Source organism: Chrysemys picta, chromosome 6 (assembly GCF_011386835.1).
Source record: "Chrysemys picta bellii isolate R12L10 chromosome 6, ASM1138683v2, whole genome shotgun sequence".
Lineage (NCBI taxonomy): Eukaryota > Metazoa > Chordata > Testudines > Emydidae > Chrysemys > Chrysemys picta.
The window spans coordinates 29,014,559-29,038,100 of NC_088796.1; the positions used below are offsets into that span (position 1 = coordinate 29,014,559).

At 39.1% G+C, this 23,542-nt stretch overlaps 1 protein-coding gene across 1 annotated transcript in view; it reads right to left on the reverse strand.

Annotated features, from left to right (window-relative positions):
- The window catches only part of OXCT1 (3-oxoacid CoA-transferase 1), a 129,194-nt gene that overhangs the window by 77,730 nt on the left and 27,922 nt on the right, over positions 1-23,542 (reverse strand). Inside the window, exons 4-7 of the mRNA XM_005282163.5 lie at positions 21,875-22,010; positions 17,064-17,213; positions 9,695-9,801; positions 2,341-2,401 (exon numbers count right to left, since the gene is read on the reverse strand). Coding sequence (XP_005282220.1) covers positions 2,341-2,401; positions 9,695-9,801; positions 17,064-17,213; positions 21,875-22,010 — 454 coding nt within the window. The remainder of the gene's footprint in view (positions 1-2,340; positions 2,402-9,694; positions 9,802-17,063; positions 17,214-21,874; positions 22,011-23,542) is intronic.

A 23,542-nucleotide genomic window follows, 5' to 3' on the forward strand; every position in this document is an offset into this window, starting at 1 on the left:
TCTATAAATACACAGAGATGTGCAACTGATTTCTGTCACAGTCACTTGCATTGCTCTTTGGTGATTATGAGTCAGAAGACCAACTTCTGGCATCACATGTCTGGATGCACAGAGGAGACAAAGTAGCTAATTGTTCTGACTTTGGTTATGACAGTGGAATCTTTCCCACCCTCCCGTTTATTCTTCTGTAAAATTGCTGAAAAATAATGCAGATGTGCTATCTTGCATAGAGCACTGTCAGTAGTTGATGGCAGTGCAAGTGTTGAAGGACCCAAGGCAGCTATAGTTTATGACAGATCTAACAACTAGTCTTAAATGGAATTACAGCAGTGAGAAATTCATATGGTATCTGTTTGTTGAGAAGAAAATTCTGCCCCTTCTGTGGATACAGAAATTATCCTGGCAGCAGAAAGAGGGGATGCAATGTGGGAATAGAAGAAAAGTCTCTGCTCCACAGCCACTCCCTAAATACCAATGCATAACAGGCAGGGACAGAGTAAGCTAGAAGGGACTGAAGAATTCATTGCTACATTCAGCTTCAATTTTGAAATTTAAAAACTTTTGTGAAAACAAATTTTGTTCTGTGCTGTTCATAAACTGTTCACTGTGAGTACTCAATCAAGCAGTATTTTTGTTTGCTTTGATTGAATTGCATGACCTTTATCCACTATTTCTGCACAAAACAAAAAAAGTTTCAGTTCCGGTTCCAAAATTTACTTTCCAGAAATGTTCAGACAGGCACAAATCTTTGCAAAAATCCAAAGTGGCGCAAACACAGTGTGACATACTGCACCCCTGTATTCACACCCTCCACACAATCACAATAATCTTTGTGCAAAGTATCATTTGAGAACTCATAACTTGCTGATCAGTAATATCTTGGTAAAATGTGTATAGCAGCATTACGTGTGAGGTTTTAAAGTTTTATGATGTTAAAAGTGCACGTTCAAAACTCACGTAGCAACAACTTGGTGAAACAGACCAATCTTGAACAAAGGTGGGTATGTTTGCCTTAATTTGCATTTAATGAACATTGGAATTCCACTGCAAATTAGCAAGCAGAACAGAAAGAAAATGTATCACAAAAGTAATCTCTTCACTTATTTTGTCGGTTGTGGACTAACTTGAATTACAACAATACTTTATAGCAGACTAGTAAGCATACTGCATTTTAGTTTGTAAAAGTAATGAAATCTTAGTCACATAGAGCCCACACTATAGCATGCACAATTACACCTTTGCTGAGAGGTAGGGAGAGATCACTATTTTTTTTTCTGCAGACTATGTGGTTTAGCGAAATGTGGATTACGGAAGTTTTAATGTACGTGCAGTCATTGGTTCCTGAGTTTTTCAAATTACTCAAATGTATCAGCTGAGCAGACAGGCCCAGATCCTGCATCAGATCCGTTTGCAGGCATTTCCTTCTGAAGTCAATTTGACTCCACACAGTGGTTCTAAAATGTAAGATCAGGGCCAAAAAGCAAGGTTATATTAGCCATTGCCCACTTGTCTTACATGCATAGATTTATAGATTGCAAGGCTAGAAGGTTCTATTGTGATCATCTAGTCTCACCTCCCATACAACACAGGCTATAAAACTTCCCAAAAATAATTCCTAGAGTATTTCTTTTAGAAAAACATCCAATCTTGATTTTAAAATTGTCAGTGATGGCGAATTCATCATGACTCTTGGTAAATTGTTCCTATGGTTACTTTAAAATTAAAAATGTATGCCTCATTTCCAGTCTGAATTTATCTAGCTTCAACTTCCAGCCATTGGATTGTATTATGCCTTTCTTTGCTAGATTGAAGAGCTCATTATCAAATATTTGTTCCCCATGTAGATCTTTACAGACTTATCAAGTCACCCCTTAACCTTTTGTTTGTTAAGCTAAATCGATAGACTGAAAGAGCTCAAATCACTCTAAGGCATGTTTTCCAATCCTTCAATCATTCAAATGGTCTTCTCTGAACTCTCTCCAATTTATCCACATCCTTCTCAAATTGTGGGCACCAGAGCTGGACATAGTATTCCAGAAGTGGTGGCAAACTTGAACCTGCAATGGATCTTGGTCGGCAGGTTATGCACATATGTTATAGAGTGATCAGAAAAGTTTTCCCAGCAGTGAAGGTAGAAATGCATAAGGCACATATCAAAGCTTACATAACAAAATAGTAGTTACAATGTAACAGTGAATCTTTCTTTGACCCATTGTTTTGTAAATTACTGCATACAATCAAGTGACACATTTCTTAGTTTAGCTTTAGAATTACCTGACAATACAATGATTTCACTCTGGAATAAGCAACAGTTATACAGAAAACATTGCTCATGCTTACCTCTACCACAGTTATTTTGGCAGCTTTGCACATCGGTTGGTTGAAGTTTCTTGCAGTTTTCCTATCACAGGAAAAGAAGGAGAAAATAATTAACAGTAAGAGTAAAATTATAAGCATATCCATTTCAGAATTAGGCTATTACAACATGTTCCTGTAAAATAAATGTTACACTATTTTCTTTCAGATAGCTGTGGATAAAATTGCTAATGGAAGAGGGGAGAAAAGAAAGCCATAACAGCATTTTATAAAAGGCATATGAAAATATGTTGCATTTTGCTAAATCACGTTCTTTACAGCTTTCCATGACTTTTAATGGCCACATTAGTTTTTGCAATTAAATATTCAACTGATAAACTCACTTATTTAATTGTTCAGAGCCAACGGTAGTATGCTCTGTGCAAAATTCCCCCTGGTTGCACTAATGCCTGTTGGACGAAATTCACACCTGTGCAGAGGACCAGCAGGAAGCCTATAAACTGCTAAGGTCCCATGCATGACTCCAAAACATCACTTACATCGCACCTGGGAATCTCTGCCATGCCAATCCTGAGACTCTCTCAAACCAAGCCTGCCCGCTGTGACAAATTTCCCTATGTATTATTTTTGTAACATGGAAAAATGGCATCTAGGGAGTAAGACAAACAAATCAAACACTTTCCCTTATGACCTAGCCAGAACTCGAACCCAGATCTTACCAGAAAGAAAGAAAAGTCTATTGAGCCACCTCCACGCCTACATCTGAGATGCTACTTTTTCAGAAAACAACACTTCCTTTGCAAAATTTTGGGCCATAATACTAAGTACATGCTACTTTCCAATGCAGTCAATAAAATTCTGCAGAAACTTTTTTCCACCAAAACCAAAGTGTTTCAGTGAACATTTCATCAGGAAAGTTTTTCAGGTCCAGAATGGAATTTCTGGCCAAAATCAGACACAGAAAGAGTCAGTCAGACTCTTTAGCCCAATGTACGTGTCAGACCCAGGTTCAAGTCCCTGCTCTGTCCAGTTCCGAGCAGGAACTTGACTCTGAGCATTTCACATCCTAGCTGAGAGCCTTAAATACCAAGCTATTGTCTACTCTGGAGTCTCTCTGTCTGTCTGTCTCTCTCTCCCCCTCCCATTTTTGGTGAAATTTTTTGAAAGTTCTTGTTTTTGTTCCACATTGAAATGAAAACAAATTTTGAAACCTTGCAATGTCTGACAAAAATTAAGTTCTTTTCTGGCCAGCCCTATTTTCTAAGTCTTTACTCCTTGTCTCTTCACCCTATTGTTTCATGCACATCACTTGCTTTTACCATGCTGAACTTTGGGCTTCCACTGCCCCCTCCTGGTTCTTTATGTTGTGCCAAATGCCTAGATGTAGCATGCACAACAGTTTCTTTCTGGTTTCTAGTGTAGTACAAAGATAAGTTGTTTTCACTCCAACAGTCCAAGGCCAAATACAGAGATGGAAATTGTTTTATTAATATTAACCAGCAACTATAAAATCTCTGGAGGAGACTAACGGAGAAAAAAAGATATTTCATCTCATAGCATCTGACAGCAGCGTGTAGAGTACAGACACTGCATGCTCAGCTAGTATCAATAGTAGCATAGGCAGTGAGGCAGAGTTTAGGTGAATAGAGTGCCCTGTGTTCCGGAACCCTCCGGTATACACCCTACATGGCTCTCTACATGCCAACGCAGTGCCTCCCATGTCTACACTGCTCTCCAGCTACTGGAGCCTCTCTCTGGTGCCTCCCCAATGCCAGAGCTTTTCACCAACGCAGTGAAATCTGCACACCGAAATGAGTGTAACTGCGTAACTAATGTACTCTACGCACTGCTGTAAGTGTAGACAAAGCTTAAGGAAGTTGCCAAACTCATTTATATCTTTTACAGGACCAACTTCTGTTGCTGAGAGAGACAAGCTTTAATCAAAAGACGCTGGTCCAATCAAAGATATTACCTCACCCATCCTGTCTCTCTAATATACTGGGACCAACATGGCTACAACACTGCATACAATCACATTTATGTAAGTTTTTACACCTGTGAAACTACTGATTTCAATGGCATTACTCCAGATTTATAGCAACATGAAATCAGAATTAGACCAAAAGTCATCTTTCAAAAGGTCCACTCATTGTTCCATTGAAAAACTGAGGTTTTACAGGTTTCAGAGTAGCAGCCGTGTTAGTCTGTATCCGCAAAAAGAAGAACAGGAGGACTTGTGGCACCTTAGAGACTAAGAAATTTATTAGAGCATAAGCTTTCGTGGACTACAGCCCACTTCTTCCGAAGAAGCACTTCTTCGGAAGAAGTGGGCTGTAGTCCACGAAAGCTTATGCTCTAATAAATTTGTTAGTCTCTAAGGTGCCACAAGTACTCCTGTTCTTCTTTTTGAGGTTTTACAATAACTTTCCAAGGAAAAATACCATTGAGATCCTTGGGTTTCCAAGGATTTTCTAGTGATATAGTTGATTCCCCATTAATTTTATTTACTATTTCCAAATTCTGAACAGCATTCCAGTATCAGTGCTTCTATCTGGTTCTAACCATTTGAATAGCACTCTGATAGTAACCTTTGACTCTCCTGGTGATTGGGAGAGATTGATGCCAATAGTTTGGAGACCAAAGAAAGGTTTGTGATGACAGTAAACTAACCCATATTTTCCTAGATATACACAGACCCACCCAGCTTAGAAGGATAACATTTATGTTACAAGAAGAATTCCTTTTATTAGGCTTGCTATTTCAGTCTTTGCCAAACTTTATCCTGTTAATTATGCTAAAAATAATCATAGTCTGATAATGGTGATGTGGTAACATTTTTAAATAGTGAAATTAAGGGAAAAACTTAAATTTGATTTCACCAGAATTTGAATGCTTTTTTGTTTTCAAAATCTGATCTGGAAAGTAATATTTTTACATAATAGCATTACATCAATAGGAGTCTGATAACATAGGCTTTCTTATTGATTATTTGGTCTAATTTCATTAGAATCTGACTAATGTAAACAGATCAATTTTCTATTAATCTTCTGTATTAAAGCGTTATTATAAATAAACCTTGTATAGCAACACACAACAAATGCATCTCAAGTATTAAGTGTAATTATTGTCCAGGTGGTCCTACTGAAGTCAATGGGAGCTTTGCCATTAACTTAAAATAGGAGCAAAGTTTCCAGGAAAACAAAAAACAAGCAATATTAAGCACAGACATGGACAGACAATAAAAGTCATCTTAGTTTTAATATCCAGGTATCACATTTAGCAGGGAAAATGTTTGTGAACTAAAATGTACATTGAATTTTGGGAGTTTTGTCACAAAAAATAAAAAGTGAAAGAGAAATTTGAAAATGGTATCTGAGATGTAAAAATGAGATGCAATTCAAAGGTTTCGCTCCAAGAAATCAAAAGTTTTCCAATATCACTGTGGAAAAAAAATACATTCACATAAATAACTGCAGTGTGTTAAAAGCTAACAAAGTCAGGTGTTGCCTATGGGCTTGAACTCTCAACCTCATATCCCCAGTTGCTATGTAGCTTGTACATTCAATTACTGCACTTGTATACACATGCATAGTGTCCAATTTTTACTAGTTGTGTGGAAATACACATACATACAGGAGTGCACGAGTGAGCTTTAAAAACTGAATTGATAACATTCTTCTTGTTCAGACAACAGTTTCTGCAGTACATGTTCATTTGCATATCTGTAGTGGGAGACTCACTGATCATACTAATTTGAAAGTTATGGGTTGGATTGGCAGATTTCGATTTTATATATAATTGTGATAGATAACATCAATGTTTATTTTATCCTTTTTAATTTTTATCAATTTAAATTTCCACAGTTGCAGGAAATTATTGAGAGGGCAGACAATTATTTAACAATAGAAGATACTGAGATTCAAAAAGTTAAAGCTTGATAACCGTTAAAACACAAATTGTCAGCATCATGTGCCAAAATAGACAAAGTCAATATCCTTAAATCAAACTCTAAAATAAGTTCTCAAGAAGAATTGTTCTTATTTTACTGATCTGTAAATTTCAGTTATCATCGTTGGAAAAAAATTTTATAAGTTTGTGGGAGTGTGTACGGTGAAATCCATACTTCCCAGCAAAAATCTAATCTTTCCAACTCTAGTTAGAGGCTCGTTGTGAGTGACATATTACAATAACTGATCTCTGAAGATGCAGAAGGACCTTACGGTAGCATTCTCTAGAGGCTTACTGTTATAGGCACGGACCCAGACGATACAGTGTTTCTTAACCTTCCTGAACTGCCAACTTCCTTAAACTTAAAGATACAAAGCTTCACAAAGGATGTTAGTAGTGGAAGCATCAACTCCCTCACCCTTGTTTATTGTCCATATATCTAAAGCAAACATTTTAAAATGTCCAAGGTAGAGCATAGCTGTTAAGGCCATCTAGATAACAAGCAGACTCAAAAGGCAACACATGCCAGCCAAACCAATAAGTCCATTCTCCTGGTTTTGGAATCTCAGATTGCTCTTGACATGCACTGAGGCTATCATCATGAATGCAAAAGGTAGCTGAAACCAGTTGCTTGTAGCCTATAATGGCCCTAAACAACTTGCATCCAATCTGTACACAACGGTGTTCAAAGTCATGCCAAAGGCTAAATTCACAAGTAGCAGAGCTCCCTGAAAAATGGGTCCTTGTGCTGGCGCAAAGCATCGCAGCGCCAAGCATCGCAGCGCCATGTGCAGTGGGGAGGACCAGCAAGGGCCAGAACAGCACCAAAACTGAGTGGTATTGGCTGAACAGGGAGCATGACCGGAGCAGCTGGAATATCCACTCATATAGCAGCTCTCTAAGGAAGCTCCAACCAGCAGAGTTCCTGGGATGCACTAGTGAGAACTGAAGTTGTCCTTGCTATCCAGAGGGCACATCTACCTCAAACCAATGAAATGAAATTCTCCTGTGTGCATCCTTGTCGTAGCTAGCACAGGAAGGAGTAATTTATACTCCCCTAGCTTAATCAAAGCCAAAGTTTGGATTAGTTGGTCCTCTTTAAGGCATTAGAATATTTTGGTCATTATCTTGGTTATGTTGCACTGTAATGGACATTGATATCTATTAAGGAGACCAGGCTTGCTAGGCAAAGGCTGTCTAGAAGTGTAGTCTGCTCAGTACATGTTTGGAGACAATGCAGCTACAATTTGCTGTATTGAACAAAAATGCTGAAGGCTACAAAACATTTTTTCAGCAATCCTGTCTCAATCCTTCTTCCTGGAAGACATGCTGCAGTTCAACCACACATTGTTGGGCTAAACACAGGAATCAGTTAGTAAAATATTACAGTTTATATGCAGGAAGTCAGATTAGAAGATCACACTGGTCCTTTCTGGCTTTAAAATCTATTAAATATACCTTAATCCATCCTTTAGAGTGCAATAGAAGAACACTTTCACTTCTGCCCTTAGCTTCAAGGTGAGCAAGAGCCTAACTGGGTGGCGGAAAGGCATAGGGGATCCACTGTTAAAATGTGGCAAACCCCAACAAGCAAACTGCTCCTGTAGCCACTGAATCACAGTCAATACTAGAAATAGTTCAGTTCATTTAGAGTGGAGGTCATAAAACTCAAGGCAATAATATGGGTGGAACGGACCCTGTTGGTACTGAAAACATGTCAGAATGGAGCATCAGGCCACACAGTAGGTAAAATAAATCTACTATAGTCTATTGCAATTTTCCCGTTGAGGTGTTCCTGGTAGGCCATGGGATAAAAAATCAGAGTATCTGTAGTAGGACTGCTCTCTACTCTCAGGCTGAGGGATACCATTAGTTTACAATTAGGTTACTTGATCTGGCAATCTGCTTGTTGGATATTTGCAGAAAGGAGCAAAGAAGATCAAATCTTGGCTGGAGGTATCCCAGGCCTGATACCGTTTCCTAAACCAGAGATGTTTCCTCCTCTCCTCAGTTGCTGTCAAATGGGGAAGTAGAGCTTTCAGATCTCCTCTCCAAGTGAAGTATTCCTGATATTAACTGTGCTTCAGGAATGTGGGAGGTATAGAAGTAGGGTGCAGGGAGCAGGAGGGAAAAAGGAACATACAATGGAAAGTGGGAGACCGATACGATGCAGCAGAATGTGGAAAAGAGAGGGAGAATGGGACAGGTATGTGATTGAGGAGAAAGAGGGAAAATGTGGGGGGCAAGCAAATGCTAGGGGAAAGATATGGGATTGGAGGCTATGTGAAGCATGGAGGGACAGGTAGAAGAGATAGAATGACAGCTCCCAGTGCCCACACCCCAGGGGGCAGGAGAAGGTAAGTGAACAGCCAACAGGGTGGCCTACATTTCTTTGTGTGTGCACATTTAAAGTTCAATCATCAACCAGAAACAATCACTCATTTGGAAATGGGGGAGGGAGGGAAGCTTCCTCCTGGAGGCTCAAAAATCACAAGGCAGGCAAAAAACAATGCCACTGATTTAAATATCATGATTTTTAAGACAGACCAACAACTGCATGTTTCCTTTGGGAATCTGACTTTGTAAACACTTGGGGTTTTTTGCATTCCTTATTTCCTCTAATATTTAAAAGGGGTGGATTACTTGACTTTGCAGTTTACTGTAAGAAAGTGCGCTCAGCTACCACAACACTTACCTCTTCTTCTGTTAGCAGCAAAATAAACAGACAAACAAAAAACTGTGTTAAACATAAGCAAATCTCTCCTGTTTAAATGGAAGAGGTACCACAGGAGCAATACAGCTGCCTAGTCATACCTTGGTCTCAGACTGTGGCTAAAGTTGTGTTGCACAGTTCTTTAAGGGGACCTAGACATAACTCACCACCATACAGACCCGCAAGTTTTTCCATCACAAAGGATGATATATAATGGCATAAAGTGTCTGATCCTTGACCAGTGAAGTCAATAGGAGTTGAACCACGGACTTCAACAGGTCAGAATTAAGCTTATTGGTTGGACTGCAGCTGGCTCTTGTTGTCACCTGTGACCCTATCCAATATACTGTACTTAATTTTTATTTATTTATTTTATTTATTTATTTAAATCTGACACCTTTATTCAAAAGTTTCGGTCTGTTCAGAAAGCTACTATGTTTTCCAGGAACCATTAGTGGCTTTTATCAGCCATGCCATGTTTTTATCACTTTTTTTTTTATTTCACAGCTGTTCTTGTATTCTTGAAAGCCATTAATATATGCAATTATTTTTTGGCCTTTTATAGGATTATAATTTGACAGTAGGGCAAAGCAAAATGAATAAAAGTAAAGTCAGTAAGATATTCATTTGCCATCAAGCAGGAGACAGGATTCCATTTCCTTTTCATATTGTTCCAAACTATTTAAGGATCTTCCTCCACTGTGAAACGGGCCATACCTGAAGATAACGTTTCCTGCACGATCAGCCTTCCATGCCTTCACAAGTGCAAAATCACCTGTAATTGACTTCTCCATAATATAGTGACGACCATCAAACTCCCTCACCTGTAGGGAACAATAGTGCACTGCTGAAATGCAGACATCATCAAACAGACTTCTTATATAATAGTTATTTTGTGTGATTTATTTTACAGACAATTCAACTTAAACCTTCTTTTGTGTCTATGTGTAGTTATGTCTTATAGCTCAAGTGGGTAATAACAGAGGTGCATAGGGAGGCAATAACTTGAATTTATAGTTGCTATAGCTTCCTTGTTTAGGGAAACATAAAACTGGAATTCAGTACCTGTTCCCACTGCACCACCTACTGGAATTCAGCATGCATTATGCTGTACTTCCAGCAGCTCACACAAAGTAACATGCCTTAGTGCTGCAGCAGTGATATTTACAGTTTGTATTCACACAGGGTGAAATTCATCCAGATGCAGAGGACCCACCCAAGGTCTATGTGCCTCTTAAATCCAATTTTGAGGGTTTAAGTAATACATAGCCCTCATGCAGACACTTGGTACAGGGGTGAATTTCACCCATTGTTCTCTGAAATTATCTTCTTTTGGTGCTGTGTAATTTGAAAATGTAACTCATAAATGGACCAAGAACCAACTATTTTAATAGCTCCATGTAATTAGATGCAACTTGTAGTTTGCTACAAAATGAGTTTCTATACTTATCAAGCTAATGATTTTCCTGAATTATGACCTAACAGTGCTCTTAAAACTTGTGCTAAATGAAGCAAAGCAATGGGAGGTTCATTAAGGCAGAAACTGAAGTCTGGCTATGACATTCCGGTAAAATTATCTCTAGATTTTATAAAACAGAACTCTGTTCTCTTCATGATTGTTTACTGATGCTCAAAGCAAAACTGTTGTATAGGGATCAGGAAACTAGACAAAACAGGGTGTCAGTGGAAATCAGGTTAGTCACCAGAGGACAGGCAGTATGGGTAAGTCATCCATCAGCATGTTTGTTTTTTTAATTATCCATTACTGAGGCCCAACAGCAAAGGTCCTGGGCCTTAGAAGAGGGATCTGGATTATCCATGCTGAACTGTGTTAGAGTGTATAGATGAAGAAAATTAAAAGATCAAAAATTTTAACAGTTTCTTGCGCATTACCATCAAATTCAAAACCAAACCAAACTGAAATAAATGAGCAAGCCAAGCTCCATGCAGTCTTAAATTATAAAAGCACTATATAAGAGCCAGGCATTATTATTATTAAATGCAATTTACACCTAAATCTTGCACTAAAAAAAGAGAGCTGTGCTCTCTAATGGTTAGAGAAAAGAATCAAGGAGACCAAGATGATCCTGGATTCTAATCCTACTTCATGGATTGAATGACCACTGGAGAGTGGCATAAATCTATATGAGGGAGAGAAGTCTAAGCTAGTTGACAGTGAAGCTCCCTTACCATTCTCTATCCCAAGTCAACGAATCCTGAATGGCTACATAACCTGAATAAAGGGGGATGCTAACCAGTTTTCTACCTACAGACTTAATATTGGTTTAGGATTGAGTACCTCTGCAGTGTGTTACATAGCTACTGACAGTGCAACAACAGATAAGTCAATAGACTTCCTCTGGCGTCAATTATTTAAGCTTAAAAAAAAATCTCACTCCGAGTCCTGGGTTAATAGACTGGATTGCTTTTAAGTTTGTAAAAACACAAAAAAATAAAATTTTTCTTTGTATTTAATTACACTGGCATTCAGTGACACCAATCAGATCAAATAAGTCCATATTCAATTTTAACTAAAACTTCATAGAGGTGAATACATTTCAAGTGAATGTGTCTTATTCCTTTGTTGTCACTTAGCCAAGATACGTACATCTAGTTCATTTAATTTATAAGGAAAGAATAATCCCTCCAGCCTCCTAATCAGTTTTATACGGTTTCTGAACACTAATATTTTCATTAGTTCTTAAACTGAAGCTTCTGTGATAGGTCTGCTTTGCTATGACAGTAAAACACCTAATCATAATCTAATTGAAAAAAATGTTGATTCAGTACCAGCTCAAACAGATATTGTAATTACTGTAATGTTAACAGGAGAAATACCCTAGCTACAAACAAAACAATTAATTTTATTAAATATGTCTAAAGCAATTTTGGTGTATTTTAGATTTAAACTTCGTAAGCCTTCAAATGAAAAGACAAATTATAGTTTAAGAACTTCCTTGGCAACTTGGTTTTTAATCTTACTGCCTTTTATGCTTACAGTTTTGATCAGCTCAACTTTCCTACCCTCTGAATTCCTTTAAATACTGAGGTTTCCTATTAATGTCTTATTTAAACGAGTAAAAGTATCTTCTCTCCCCTGATTCCCAACCGAATTAAGTTTAGTAGAAATTGTGCACATCCATTGAGAGGTAAACTGTGATAGTAATATATACACACACACACTTGGTATTTTAATAGGGCCAGTTCACAAAGCCAAAAACAATTATGAGCCAAATCAGTTGGGAGGAAGAATTTAATCAGAAAAATGTGAATGAGAATTGGGAATCATTTCATAACACTTTACAAGAGGCCCAAAAAACCAGAATTCCACAACTGAGGAAGAAGATAGGTTAAAAATCTAACCTGGTTTAGAGGAAAGTGAAGGAAGCTATAAAAAAAATAGAAGGGGGAAGTTGATAGTAATAAACATAAATCAGAAGCCAGAAATTGTAGAAAATTGATAACAGAAGCAAAAGGACAAAAGGAGAAATCTATGGCCAGCAGAGCTAAGGACAAGAAGAAGGTGTTTTTAAAATATATTAGGAACAAAAAAAATCCTCGCAATGGTATTGGTCCGTTACTAGACGGAAATGGTAGAATGATCAATAAAAATGCAAAAAAACCAGAAGTTTTCAATAAATATTTCTATTCTGTATTTGGGGAAAAACAGATGATATAGGCTCATCAATGGTGAGAACACTCTTTCCATTCCATTAGTATCACAAGAGGATTTTAAACAGCAGATATTAACATTAGACATTTTAAAATCAGCAGGCCCTGATAACTTGCATACAAGAGTTTTGAAAGAGCTGGTTGAGGAGCTCACTGCACCATTACATGTTGATTTTCAATCAGTCTTGGAGCCCTGGGGAAGTTCCAGACAATTGGAAGAAAGCTAAAGTTGTGCCAATTTTTAAAGAGTAAATAGGATGACACGGGCAATTAAAGGCCCATCAAACTGACATCCTGGGCAAGATAATGGAGCAGCTGATACGGGACTCGATTAATAATTAAAGGAGGGTACTATAATTAATGCCAATGAATGAGAGTTAATGGAAAATGTATCTTGTCAACTAACTTGTTCTCTTTTTTGGATGAGATTACAAGTTTGGTTGATAAAGGTAATACTGTAAGGTGTTTGTCTTGGTACCACACACATAACATTTTAATTAAAAAACTAGAATGATATCAAATGAACATGAACATAGTAAATGGATTAAAAATTGGTTAATGGACACATCTCAAATTGTAAATGGTGAATCATCATCAAGCTGGTGTGTTTCCAGTAAGGACCTGCAGAGATCAGTTCTTAAGCCCTACTCTATTTAACATTTTTATCAATGACCTGGAAGAAAACAAAGTCATCACTGATCAAGTTTGTAGATAACACAAAAATTGGGGGAAATGGTAAATAATGAAGAGAACAGGTCACTGATTCAGAGCAATCTGGATTACTTGATAAACTGGGCACAAGCAAACAATATACATTTTAATACAGCTAAATGTATACATCTAGGAATAAGGAGTGCAGGTCATACCTACAGAATGGGGAGGACTCTGTTCTGGGCGTGGGGGGCAGGGAATACACAGCTAAACATGAGCTTTCAATGTGCCTCTGTGGCCAAAAGAGCAAATGCAATCCTGGGATGCATGAACAGGGGAATCTTGAGTAGGAGTGTATTTGGCACCGATGTGACTACTGCTGGAATACTGTCTAGTTCTGGTGTCAAGAAAGACATGGTCAATTGGAGAGGGTTCATAGAAGACACACAAGGATGATTAAAGGATTAGGAAACATGCCTTAAAGTGATTAACCCAAAAAGCCCAATCTATTTATTTTAACAAACAGAAGGTTACGGGTAAGTTGATTATAGTCAATAATTGTCTACTTGGGAACAAATATTTAATCGTGGGCTCTTCAGTCTAACAGAGAAAGGTATAATATGACCCAGTGGCTGGAAATTGAAGCTAGACCAGTTCAGACTGGAAATAAGGTGTACATTTTTTGACAGTGAGGGTCATTCACCATTGGAACAATTTACCAAGGTCTGTTATGGATTTTCCACCACTGACAATTTTTAAATCAAGATTTGATGCGTTTATAAAAGATCTGCTCTAAGAATTATTTGGGGCAAGTGCTATGGCCTGTGTTATACAGGAGGTCAGACTAAATGATCACAATGGACCTTCTGACCTTGGAATTTGTGAATAGCGATTAAGCACGGATGGTAAGAAGAAGACATCATCACTGCTGCAAGAAGGCGACAGTCTAAAATAGACAAACTAGAATACACCAGGAGAAATGGGATTATGCTAATTTAAAGTTTATAGCATGGTCATACCACACCCAAAAAGTTAGCTAATATATATTCTGATAGCACTCTCATATTCCTGTTTATTCACTTAGTGGTTCAACATCAGGGGCCAAATCCTAGCTTTCAGGTACCCAAACTCCCGCAAATAGCTTCCAAATTTTCATGGAGGAGAACTGAGGTACAGGGCTAAGAGCCCAGGGGGCTGGTACATGGGTGAAGCCCTGATACACCCACAGTCCATATGAGCAGCACCCCCCCCCCCCCCCGCATTTGAATAACTTGTGCTCCTGGCAAGTTTCACCTGCCTGGCTGCTATACAAAGAAGGCTCCTAAGCCAATCTAAATATAGGTGCAAAACAATTCTATTTTTACAGTATTCTTTTGCACAGTTTTACTTAAGACTCAAAGCAAGATAGGATGTGATCTCAGGTCTGACATACCTGAAATCACAGATTCAAATCCCAGAAGGGCCAATTAAGCCCTTCATCCTGCCAAGACAGAACAATGGAGTACCATACAGTTTACTGTGTCACCTCAGATACTGGAGACCTGTCTATTCTGTGTGAACACTAATGGGCCAATGGTACATTCTAGAACAGTAGTCTTGCCCTGGGTCATGGGCCAAGCTTACCCTCCCGTCTCACTATTGTTCTGTATGCCAGATGGGTGCCATTTTAGTGGTCTGTATGTATATTGTTTGTGATTTATTATACAGGATGATTTATTTCATGAGGATGAGAGTGTGACTCAGAGGCACAGCCCCCCAGCAATGTATGTTTAACAATTTACAGTGGAAACTCCTGGAATCAGCATCAATGATGCAGGTAAAATTCCTCCGGGGATTCTGACGGAATACAAGACAGAACATGACAGGGGCTGCTCTTTGTTTCACAGGGCAGAGATATGCTCTGCCCATGTGGGAACAGCCCAGATGTCTGATGCAGAAGCAGGTAGGGCTATGGCCTTAGCCATCTGCCACCTTTGGGCAGGACCATCAAGGTATTGTAGCCCTCCCTAACACAGGTACTCCACACGGGTGAAAGGAACCTTGCACCTTCTTCCACATCTTGCTTTAAATAATGACCCACCAGGCCTGTCTGTTCTTACACAGTGTATCCATTATGCTACAGCTCTTGCTTTTAAAGGATTACTTGAAAATTAAATAGAGCTGGAAACCAGACTGACACTTGTTAAGTAGCACCAAGATTTTGGTTATATTATAACCTCTTTCTAACCTCTTTGCCAGGTGATCCAATTCTTAACCATTGTGTTTCTTTAGAAATCATTAGAAAAAAAGGAAGACTGAACTATGCAAGAAAGAGCAGGGACAAAAACCATCACCATCTGTCTAAAGAACTGTGGATATTATTGATTATCATTCATCTGCAGACAGTGAGGACATAAATCCCAGAATAGACATGAGAAATGTAATTTCTCACAACAGTGCGGAAGAAGGCTGGAGCATCTAAAAATACTTATAAGAGCATAACAAAGAATAATTCTTCTGAAAAAGAAAAAAACCCAAGGAGCCAAAAGTTCAGTTATAGGGCTTCACAAGGAGCTATTTAATAAAACGAAACCTATACTGAAAATTGACGTGGAGGGAGGCAACCAAACAAGAATAGTTAGATTGTTTTGTGGGAAGGGTTTGGGGAGACAGGGAGGGAAGCAGGAGAATGAGTTGATTCTTGCAAAAAACACACAAACCACCAAGGAGGATATGAAGGGCTTCTAAAAATACATCAAGAGAAAATAGATATGCTAGAGAGAAAGTGGGCCACTTAATAAATGGAGGAGAAAGCTTAAATTAGATGTTAAAAAACCACAGTGACAAGTTCAGTATAAAAATTTAGATTAAGCTGAAGATTACTCAAAGTGTCTTCAGATACAGAATTATTACTATAAAATCAATCTTCTTGTAAAAGAAGAGAAGGAAAGTTGTTTGGACAATTAGGAAATTCTTTTAAAAATAGCTATCAACAAACAGTAGAGAATATTTGGAAAAAAGCACTGCTTTAGCCCTAATGATGATGATGTAAACCTTCGCTGAGGTGCAGTACTGATCTTCAGCAGCTGAGAGAACATTCACTAGAAATTATATTATATATAATAAACTAATGGATAATGTTGAGTTATACACAGATGTTTCCCCTTCTCCAGATTCTGTCCCTTTGTTTTCCATATGAGAGACCTATTTCTCAATTTGAAGCAGTACCTTTTTCGGCGTCTTTTTAATTTCAAAGCCTTATACCAAATCACATTTCGGCTATCAGTACCCAAGGTCGGGTCTACACAACAGATTTATATTGGTATAACTATATCACTATGGGCTGTAAAAAAAAAAAATCCACTCTCCCGAGTGACGTAGTTATACCGCACAGGTGTAGACAGTGCTATGTCGGAGGGAGAGCTTCTCCCATCAACATAGCTACTGCCTCTCACAGAAGTGGATTAACTACACCAATAGGAGAAGCTCTCCCATCGACAAAGAAGCATCTTCATTTAAGTGCTACAGCGGCGCAGCTGCACCAATGCAACATTTTGTGCATAGAGCTGCCCTCAGAGTGGTTTCTGAATGTGTTCATGCTAAGTGAGCCTTCTTCTCTTTAACAAGTCAACTTCCTGTCCCTTCTGAATTCACATAATTATTAATTTGTAACCTCAAGATTCAGATGGTCTCAGAAGAGGTTACACTGCTGTTTATCCTGTGAACCAGCAAGGAATTCAGATTCTAAACCTGCAGGCTTTAGTACAACAGAATGGCATCTTACCTCTCTTGGCTGACTGGCAATGGCAATGCTGCCGTCTTTGTTGTATTTGATAGGTGCTCCTCCTTCTTGTACCAACGTTCCATAGCCCGTGCTTGTGAAAAATGCTGGAATGCCTGCCCCTCCTGCACGGACTCGCTCAGCAAGCGTACCCTAGAGGAGAACAAGTTCAGAAGCAAACAATGACGACTTGAATTTGATTTTGCTGTAAGAACAGCCACTTCAATAAGAGACATTTTTGTGGGGTTTTTTGTTCCTGTACCTTGGGATTTTTCCTTTTGATCCAATTAGAAACATTGAAAAATAGCCTATTTCCCCCTCTTGTTATTTCTCCTGTGTTGAAGTGGTTCAACATTTGACAATAAAACCCTTCTTCTTGGCCATCAGTTACTAAATAGCACACTGTAGCTGAACTCCCCCATTCACTCAGTTTTCAACTTCCTGCCTCTGTCTTTTATAACCCCCTTTTCTCTAGCTTGTTTACGGGTATATTACTCAAATCCATGCACTCTTTGTTCTCTTCCTATTCCCCACTTGGCTACCAGCATTAGTACAAACAGCCTTTTTTACCAACCTACATGTTTGTCTAAATTCTAGTTCTCATGCTCTGAAGTCTCTAGGGAAACAGAACAATGGATGCAATATTCAAAACTGAGACAGCAATGCCTATTAGTTTCAGCAGGAGGCTGGGAGTCAATAAAGCCTGGGTTCTCTTCTTGAGTGCCAAATAAGCGGTGGCGATTGTGAGGCTGGCAAGCCAAGGTCCAGCTCTTCCCAAGGCCTCAGCTGAGCACAGACCAGTTCATTGCTGGAAACCAATTGTTTCACCTGTAGTATGGTTAAGATGGGTATTGTACTTATAACAAAGTGTTTAGTATTTAGACTTTATGGAAAGCTTGTAAGTTGCTGCATGCATTAATCTCACTTATAATATCTTAAATATTACCTTAAAGCATGTAATAAAGTATTTGCTTTATAACTGTAAAAAAGCTTGACCTGAAACTGTCAGCTTGTCACCTGCTCATTTAGAAGGCTATCAAAACTAAATGGGCCATTGTAGGACATCAAAATGCAAAGACTTTGTTAATTGTCCCTTCATGCACATAAAGAGGCTATGTGCAAAAGGGATCATCCCATGAGCTTGAATTCTGGAAGAAGGAAATAAAGGTAGTGAGCAAGAAAATTTTTCATCTCTTTGAAAACTTACAGTGCTGGAGCTATGAAACAGAAGCAGAGATCTCCACGGTCAACCTGGGGTTAGCCCTAAAAGACATTCAGTGCTGACAGATTGCTACAACTCTTGTCACCTTTCAGAACCACTGACTAAGTCATTTGTGTATATATGTTTGCCTGCTTTAACTTGTAAGTAATTCTTTCATTTCTTTTTCCTAGTTAATAAATCTTTAGTTAGTTTATTACAGGATTGGCTACAAGCATTGTCTTTGGTGAGCAATCTGAGGTACAAACTGACCTGGGGTAAGTGACTGTCTCTTGGGACTGGAAGCAACCTGAATGTGATATGATTTTTGGTGTATAGCAACCAAGTCCAGCTTGCATGGGTGACAACATAGACTGGAATGCCCCAGGGGACTGTCTGTGACTCCACAGGAAGACTGTTATAGAGTGCTTCAGGAGTTCACATTTGTTACTGGGTTGGTGAAATCTAATTATAGAACATACAACCAACTTGGAGTGACTACCTGGTTTTTTGACAGTCTGCCTTGAGGGTGGCACTCCAGGCAGCATGACAGTGATATCCATACAATCTATTGCATTTAATATGTACCGTTATCTACCTCTTTTGCACTTTGCAGCTAATCCATCTCTACCAGAACTACTAGCATTCAAAAGCCTCTATCAGCTACAAACGATTGTTTTCAGTTAGTTTGTTTTAAAAGCAACTTGCCAGAGAAATGTATCCTCCTTCCCCCATCATCTCTCCCAAATTATATTAATAGACTTACAGATTTTAAGGCAAGAATGGATCATTGTTGTGATCACTTAGTGTGACCTCCGGTATCACACCAGACATTGAATTTCTCCCAGTAATGCCTGTATCAAGCCCAGTAATTTGTGGTTGAACTACAACATATCTTTTAGAAAGGCATGCAATCTTAATTTAAATATTTCATGTGATGCAGAATCCACTACATCCCCTGGCAAGTTGTTCCAGTGTTAATGAACCTTACTGTTAAAAACTTGCACCTGGTATACCCAGTATCACACAACTCTCACATTTGAGAAGTTTGTTAGATCTTCAGGTTGGCGGTACTGGTCACAAAGTGGGGAGGGGAAAGTGGATTGCTTGAGAGTCTGGGTGGGAGGTATTCAACATAGAGGATAAACTAACTTTGGTAGCTCAGGAAGTGGCAAGAGCCAGAGCTTTTCTGGGCCAGCCAATCGGGTAGAAAGGAATGCTGGATGCTTCTCCTTCTCTAGTGTTCAGACAAGCAGCGTTCTCAGTAGCATAGAGCCAAGAGCAACTGCACACTCTGTATGTACCTGGGGTCAGCTCTGCACAACACATAGTTAGGGCGCCTATTGCAGCCTTAAGTAATAACACCTTTTATTCCGTGTGTTATGTCTTATGCTGTGTTATTTCAAAGGATATGTTTTAGTGACTAGCTGCATGTTTTAGAATTATGCAGTCAGTTTTACAATACAGTAACTCCTCATTTAACGTTGTCCCACCTAACACTGTTTCAATGTTACATTCCTGCTCAATTAGGGAACATGCTCGTTTAAAGTTGTGCAATGCTCCCTTATAACATTGTTTGGCTGCCTGCTTGTAAGAGTCTGTGGAAGAGCAGCGATTTTACAAGGGAGCATTGCACAAGTTCTGCTTCTCTGCCTCCTCCCCCACCCTCCCAGCACTTCCCCCACCGCCAAACAGCTGTTTGGCACTGCTTAGGACTTTCTGGGAGGGAGGGGTAGGAGCAGGGAAGCATCCACTCCTCCCCCTCCCTCCCAGAAAATCTTAAGCACCACTAAACAGCTGTTTGGCGGCACTTAGGACTTTCTGGGAGGGAGGGGCAGGAGCAGGGAAGCCCTGCATCTCCGCTTCTCCCCCTCCCTCCCAGAAAGTCCTAAGCACTGCCAAACAGCTGTTTAGCGGCGCTTAGGAGTTGGGGGGGGGGGAGAGAAAATGTGGCATGCTCCGGAGAGGAGGTGGAGTGGGGGTGGGAAGAGGTGGGCCTGGAGTGGTGCAGGGACAGGAAGAGGCGGGCCTGGAGCATTCCCGGCAAAATCAGAGCCTGTTCTCTGGGGAAGCTGCTGCTGCAAAGGTGCTTCCTAGCATCCTTGTACAGTACTGTACAGTATATAAATGACTTTTGTCTTCCCCAAAAAAATTTCCTTGGAACCTAACCCCCGCATTTACATTAAATCTTATGGGACAATTGGATTCGTTTAACATTGTTTCACTTTAAAGTTGCATTTTTCAGGAACATAACTACAACGTTAAGTGAGGAGTTACTATATTAGATCTAGTACAGTGTCTTATTGATACCCACATTCCAAGTTACCTTTGTACCCAACATCCCTGATTATCCTTTAGTGCAAGAACTGCTATAGCTGGGTTGGGCTGAAGAGCTAACTTGTAAGCATTAAATTCTAACACAATATATGCACACTGAGATTTAACACAAAAATACGACTGAATTCAACTAACATGTTATTAATGTTTTAAGTTTCACACTGTGCTACTTAAAACTCCAATTTTAACTCTTTCCCACTAGATAGCAGAAGTTACATATTTACTTCTAATCTAATAAACAAAGATGGAGCAAATACCCCAACTCAGGGGTTCTCTAACTTTTTTCATATCATGAATCACATCTATAGAGAGAGTCTTCTGGACCATCTTCCCACCCATTCACGTTTGCATAATATCCCTGTACATAATTCCTCCACAAAACACCTTCTTCTCTGATTTTGACATCTGGATCTTCTCTTCTTCTTTTCACGGTCTCTTACCCTCATCTTTGATTATTTCACTTGACCCCTTTAGCACTCAACTTCTAGTTTGACTTTCAACCCTGGATCAATGCCAAAATAGCCATTCACTCAACCGTGTCTTCTCAACACACTGTTCTTTCTTGGATCTCTCAATATTTTAAATTTTCCCACCCTCCAACTACCACTTCATCTCTTTCAACTTTGTTCTAGACCCATTACTTTCACCTGACCCTTCCATGACCCCCAATCCATCAATGTCCCTGACTTTATTCCTCACCCTCTGTCCCCGCTTCCCAGTTCTTTCCCCAATTACTTTCATAGACTCAGCCATCTATTCCCTCCACTTCATTCATTTTTACTCTCAACTGTTGGCCATAAAGTCTGTTCCACTAGCCCTCAATTCCAGCTCACTCCCCAAAGCTGACTCTTCCTCTCCATGCTGCTCAACTTGTCATTGTGTTTTTAAGAATGTAAGTTCTCCTGAGCAAGACCTGTTCCCTCTTGTACGTTTACCTAGCAGACTGCAGGCACTTCTAGAAACAAACAGTGAACAATACAGATATTTAAATTTTTTATTAAGAAGCTTTTTAAGGTGATTTATCATCAAGTGGTAACAAGAGAAGTTTACATTGCATGATCAATCATTTCACAACAGATCACCAGCAGTTCACAGGCCTCAATTTGAGAACAACTGCCATGTGTGTTTACAACACACACCTACCTCTATGGAAAATATTAGTGTTGTAAAACAACAGTAAAAGACAAAAGACCCCTTAAAAAGAAAACAAGATGAGAATCATCTATTATTACAGACCAAAAAGGAGAATTGACTGATCCCCTTATGGAAAGCAGCTTACCTGAGGTGTAAGCTCAACTTCCAATTCTCCAGATAAGTACTGTCGTTCAAATTCTGCATTTTCTCCAACATAGGATGATACCATCCGTTTTATCTGCTTAGTTTGAAGCAAAAGACCAAGTCCAAAATTGTCAACACTGTGCAGAAAAACACCAATAATAGTCAACATCCAAAATACAGAGCATTGTACCATCTTCAAAACACTTTATAAACATTAATGAATTAACAAGGCACTTGTAAGACAAGGAAGTATTATTCTTCCCATTTTACAGATGGAGAAATGGAGGCAAAGGAGCAAGACCCAGTTTTTAGAGGAAGAAAGTGTCAGTGCCAGAATTAGAATTAGAATTGAGGAGTCACTGGCACCTTGTGATCAGACATCACCCTCGGGGTGAGAACACTAAGTAAAGCTAAAACCTTTATTTGAAAGGTGTTTTATTTGTTAAGCTGTCATTTGTAGCTACAAATGACAGCTTAACAAATAAAATAACCCTAGAAAGCTTCTGCTTCAATTGTTGCCTCACCAATAAATACATAAATAGACACTAAAGGGCACAATCAGGTCTCTGATAAACAAAGAGTTAATTTCAGATCATTTTGGATTTCCCCTTGCACAGATGCTCAGGGAAAGGAAAATAAGAGTGGGGGCTTGGAAACAAGGGAGAGGCAGGTCTCCAAGTCCAAGGTCGTAGGGTGAGTTGTACTCTAAAGAGGGGTGTTTTTCCTATTTTATTTTCTGATTACAGTAAACATTTCACTTTCTTGTGAAAGCCACTACTCCTTGAGGAACAGACATGATTGAAACTGAGGTTTTCTTCAGTGCGTCACTCTGCCAGCTTATGTTGTGATTTGCATTTTGAACCAACATATGCTATTTTTTCCATAGAAGTATATAATCATGCTAACGTTCCCGATGTCACTATTTCCGTTGCATCCTTTACTCCTTCTGCCACCATTTCACCCTCTCTCCTGGTGGGACAAGGCTATGTGATGAGACTTCCATTACAGAGTAAGCTGACAGAAGGAAGCAGTTTCAGTCTTACAGACACAAAATTAAGATTTAATTAAAAAAATTGGCAATACAGACAGAAAATAGCCAAAGAAAGCTTCCCCTTACAGCACCAATCCTGCATTGTATAGCAGCTGACTGCTCCACCCACCCCAAGCCCCATTGACTTTAAACAGGGCTCTCTGTAGGACGTGGACAGACTATTGCACACGAATGAGGCCCAAACGTTCCCTAAGCCTCAAAGCCCTCCAAGCCCCAGCACTTTCTTCCCACAAAGAAGTTATAAGAAGTTCTTTCCGCAGCTGCCCATAAAGACAGCATTAGAATTTTAGTGTTTGTTTACTGAACATTTGTAACAAGGTGCCTCCCTGTAAGCTAACAGTGGACAATATTTGCTGTATGCCCTCGGATTTCAGGAGAAGAAACAGAGAAAACCTATAAAAAGAAACTTTTTATGGGGCAAATCCAGATATCCAGCACACTATAGTTGAGAATGCAAGTTTCCAATATACAGAGCCTCATGGAAAACACGAGTATATTATACATTTTTAACTCAAATGCAACTTAGGGAAAACTAATTGGAATTATCCATTATTATAGACAAAAAGTAGATTTTTTTAATCCCCTCATAAAACAATCTTTCTTTGTCCTTCAGTGATG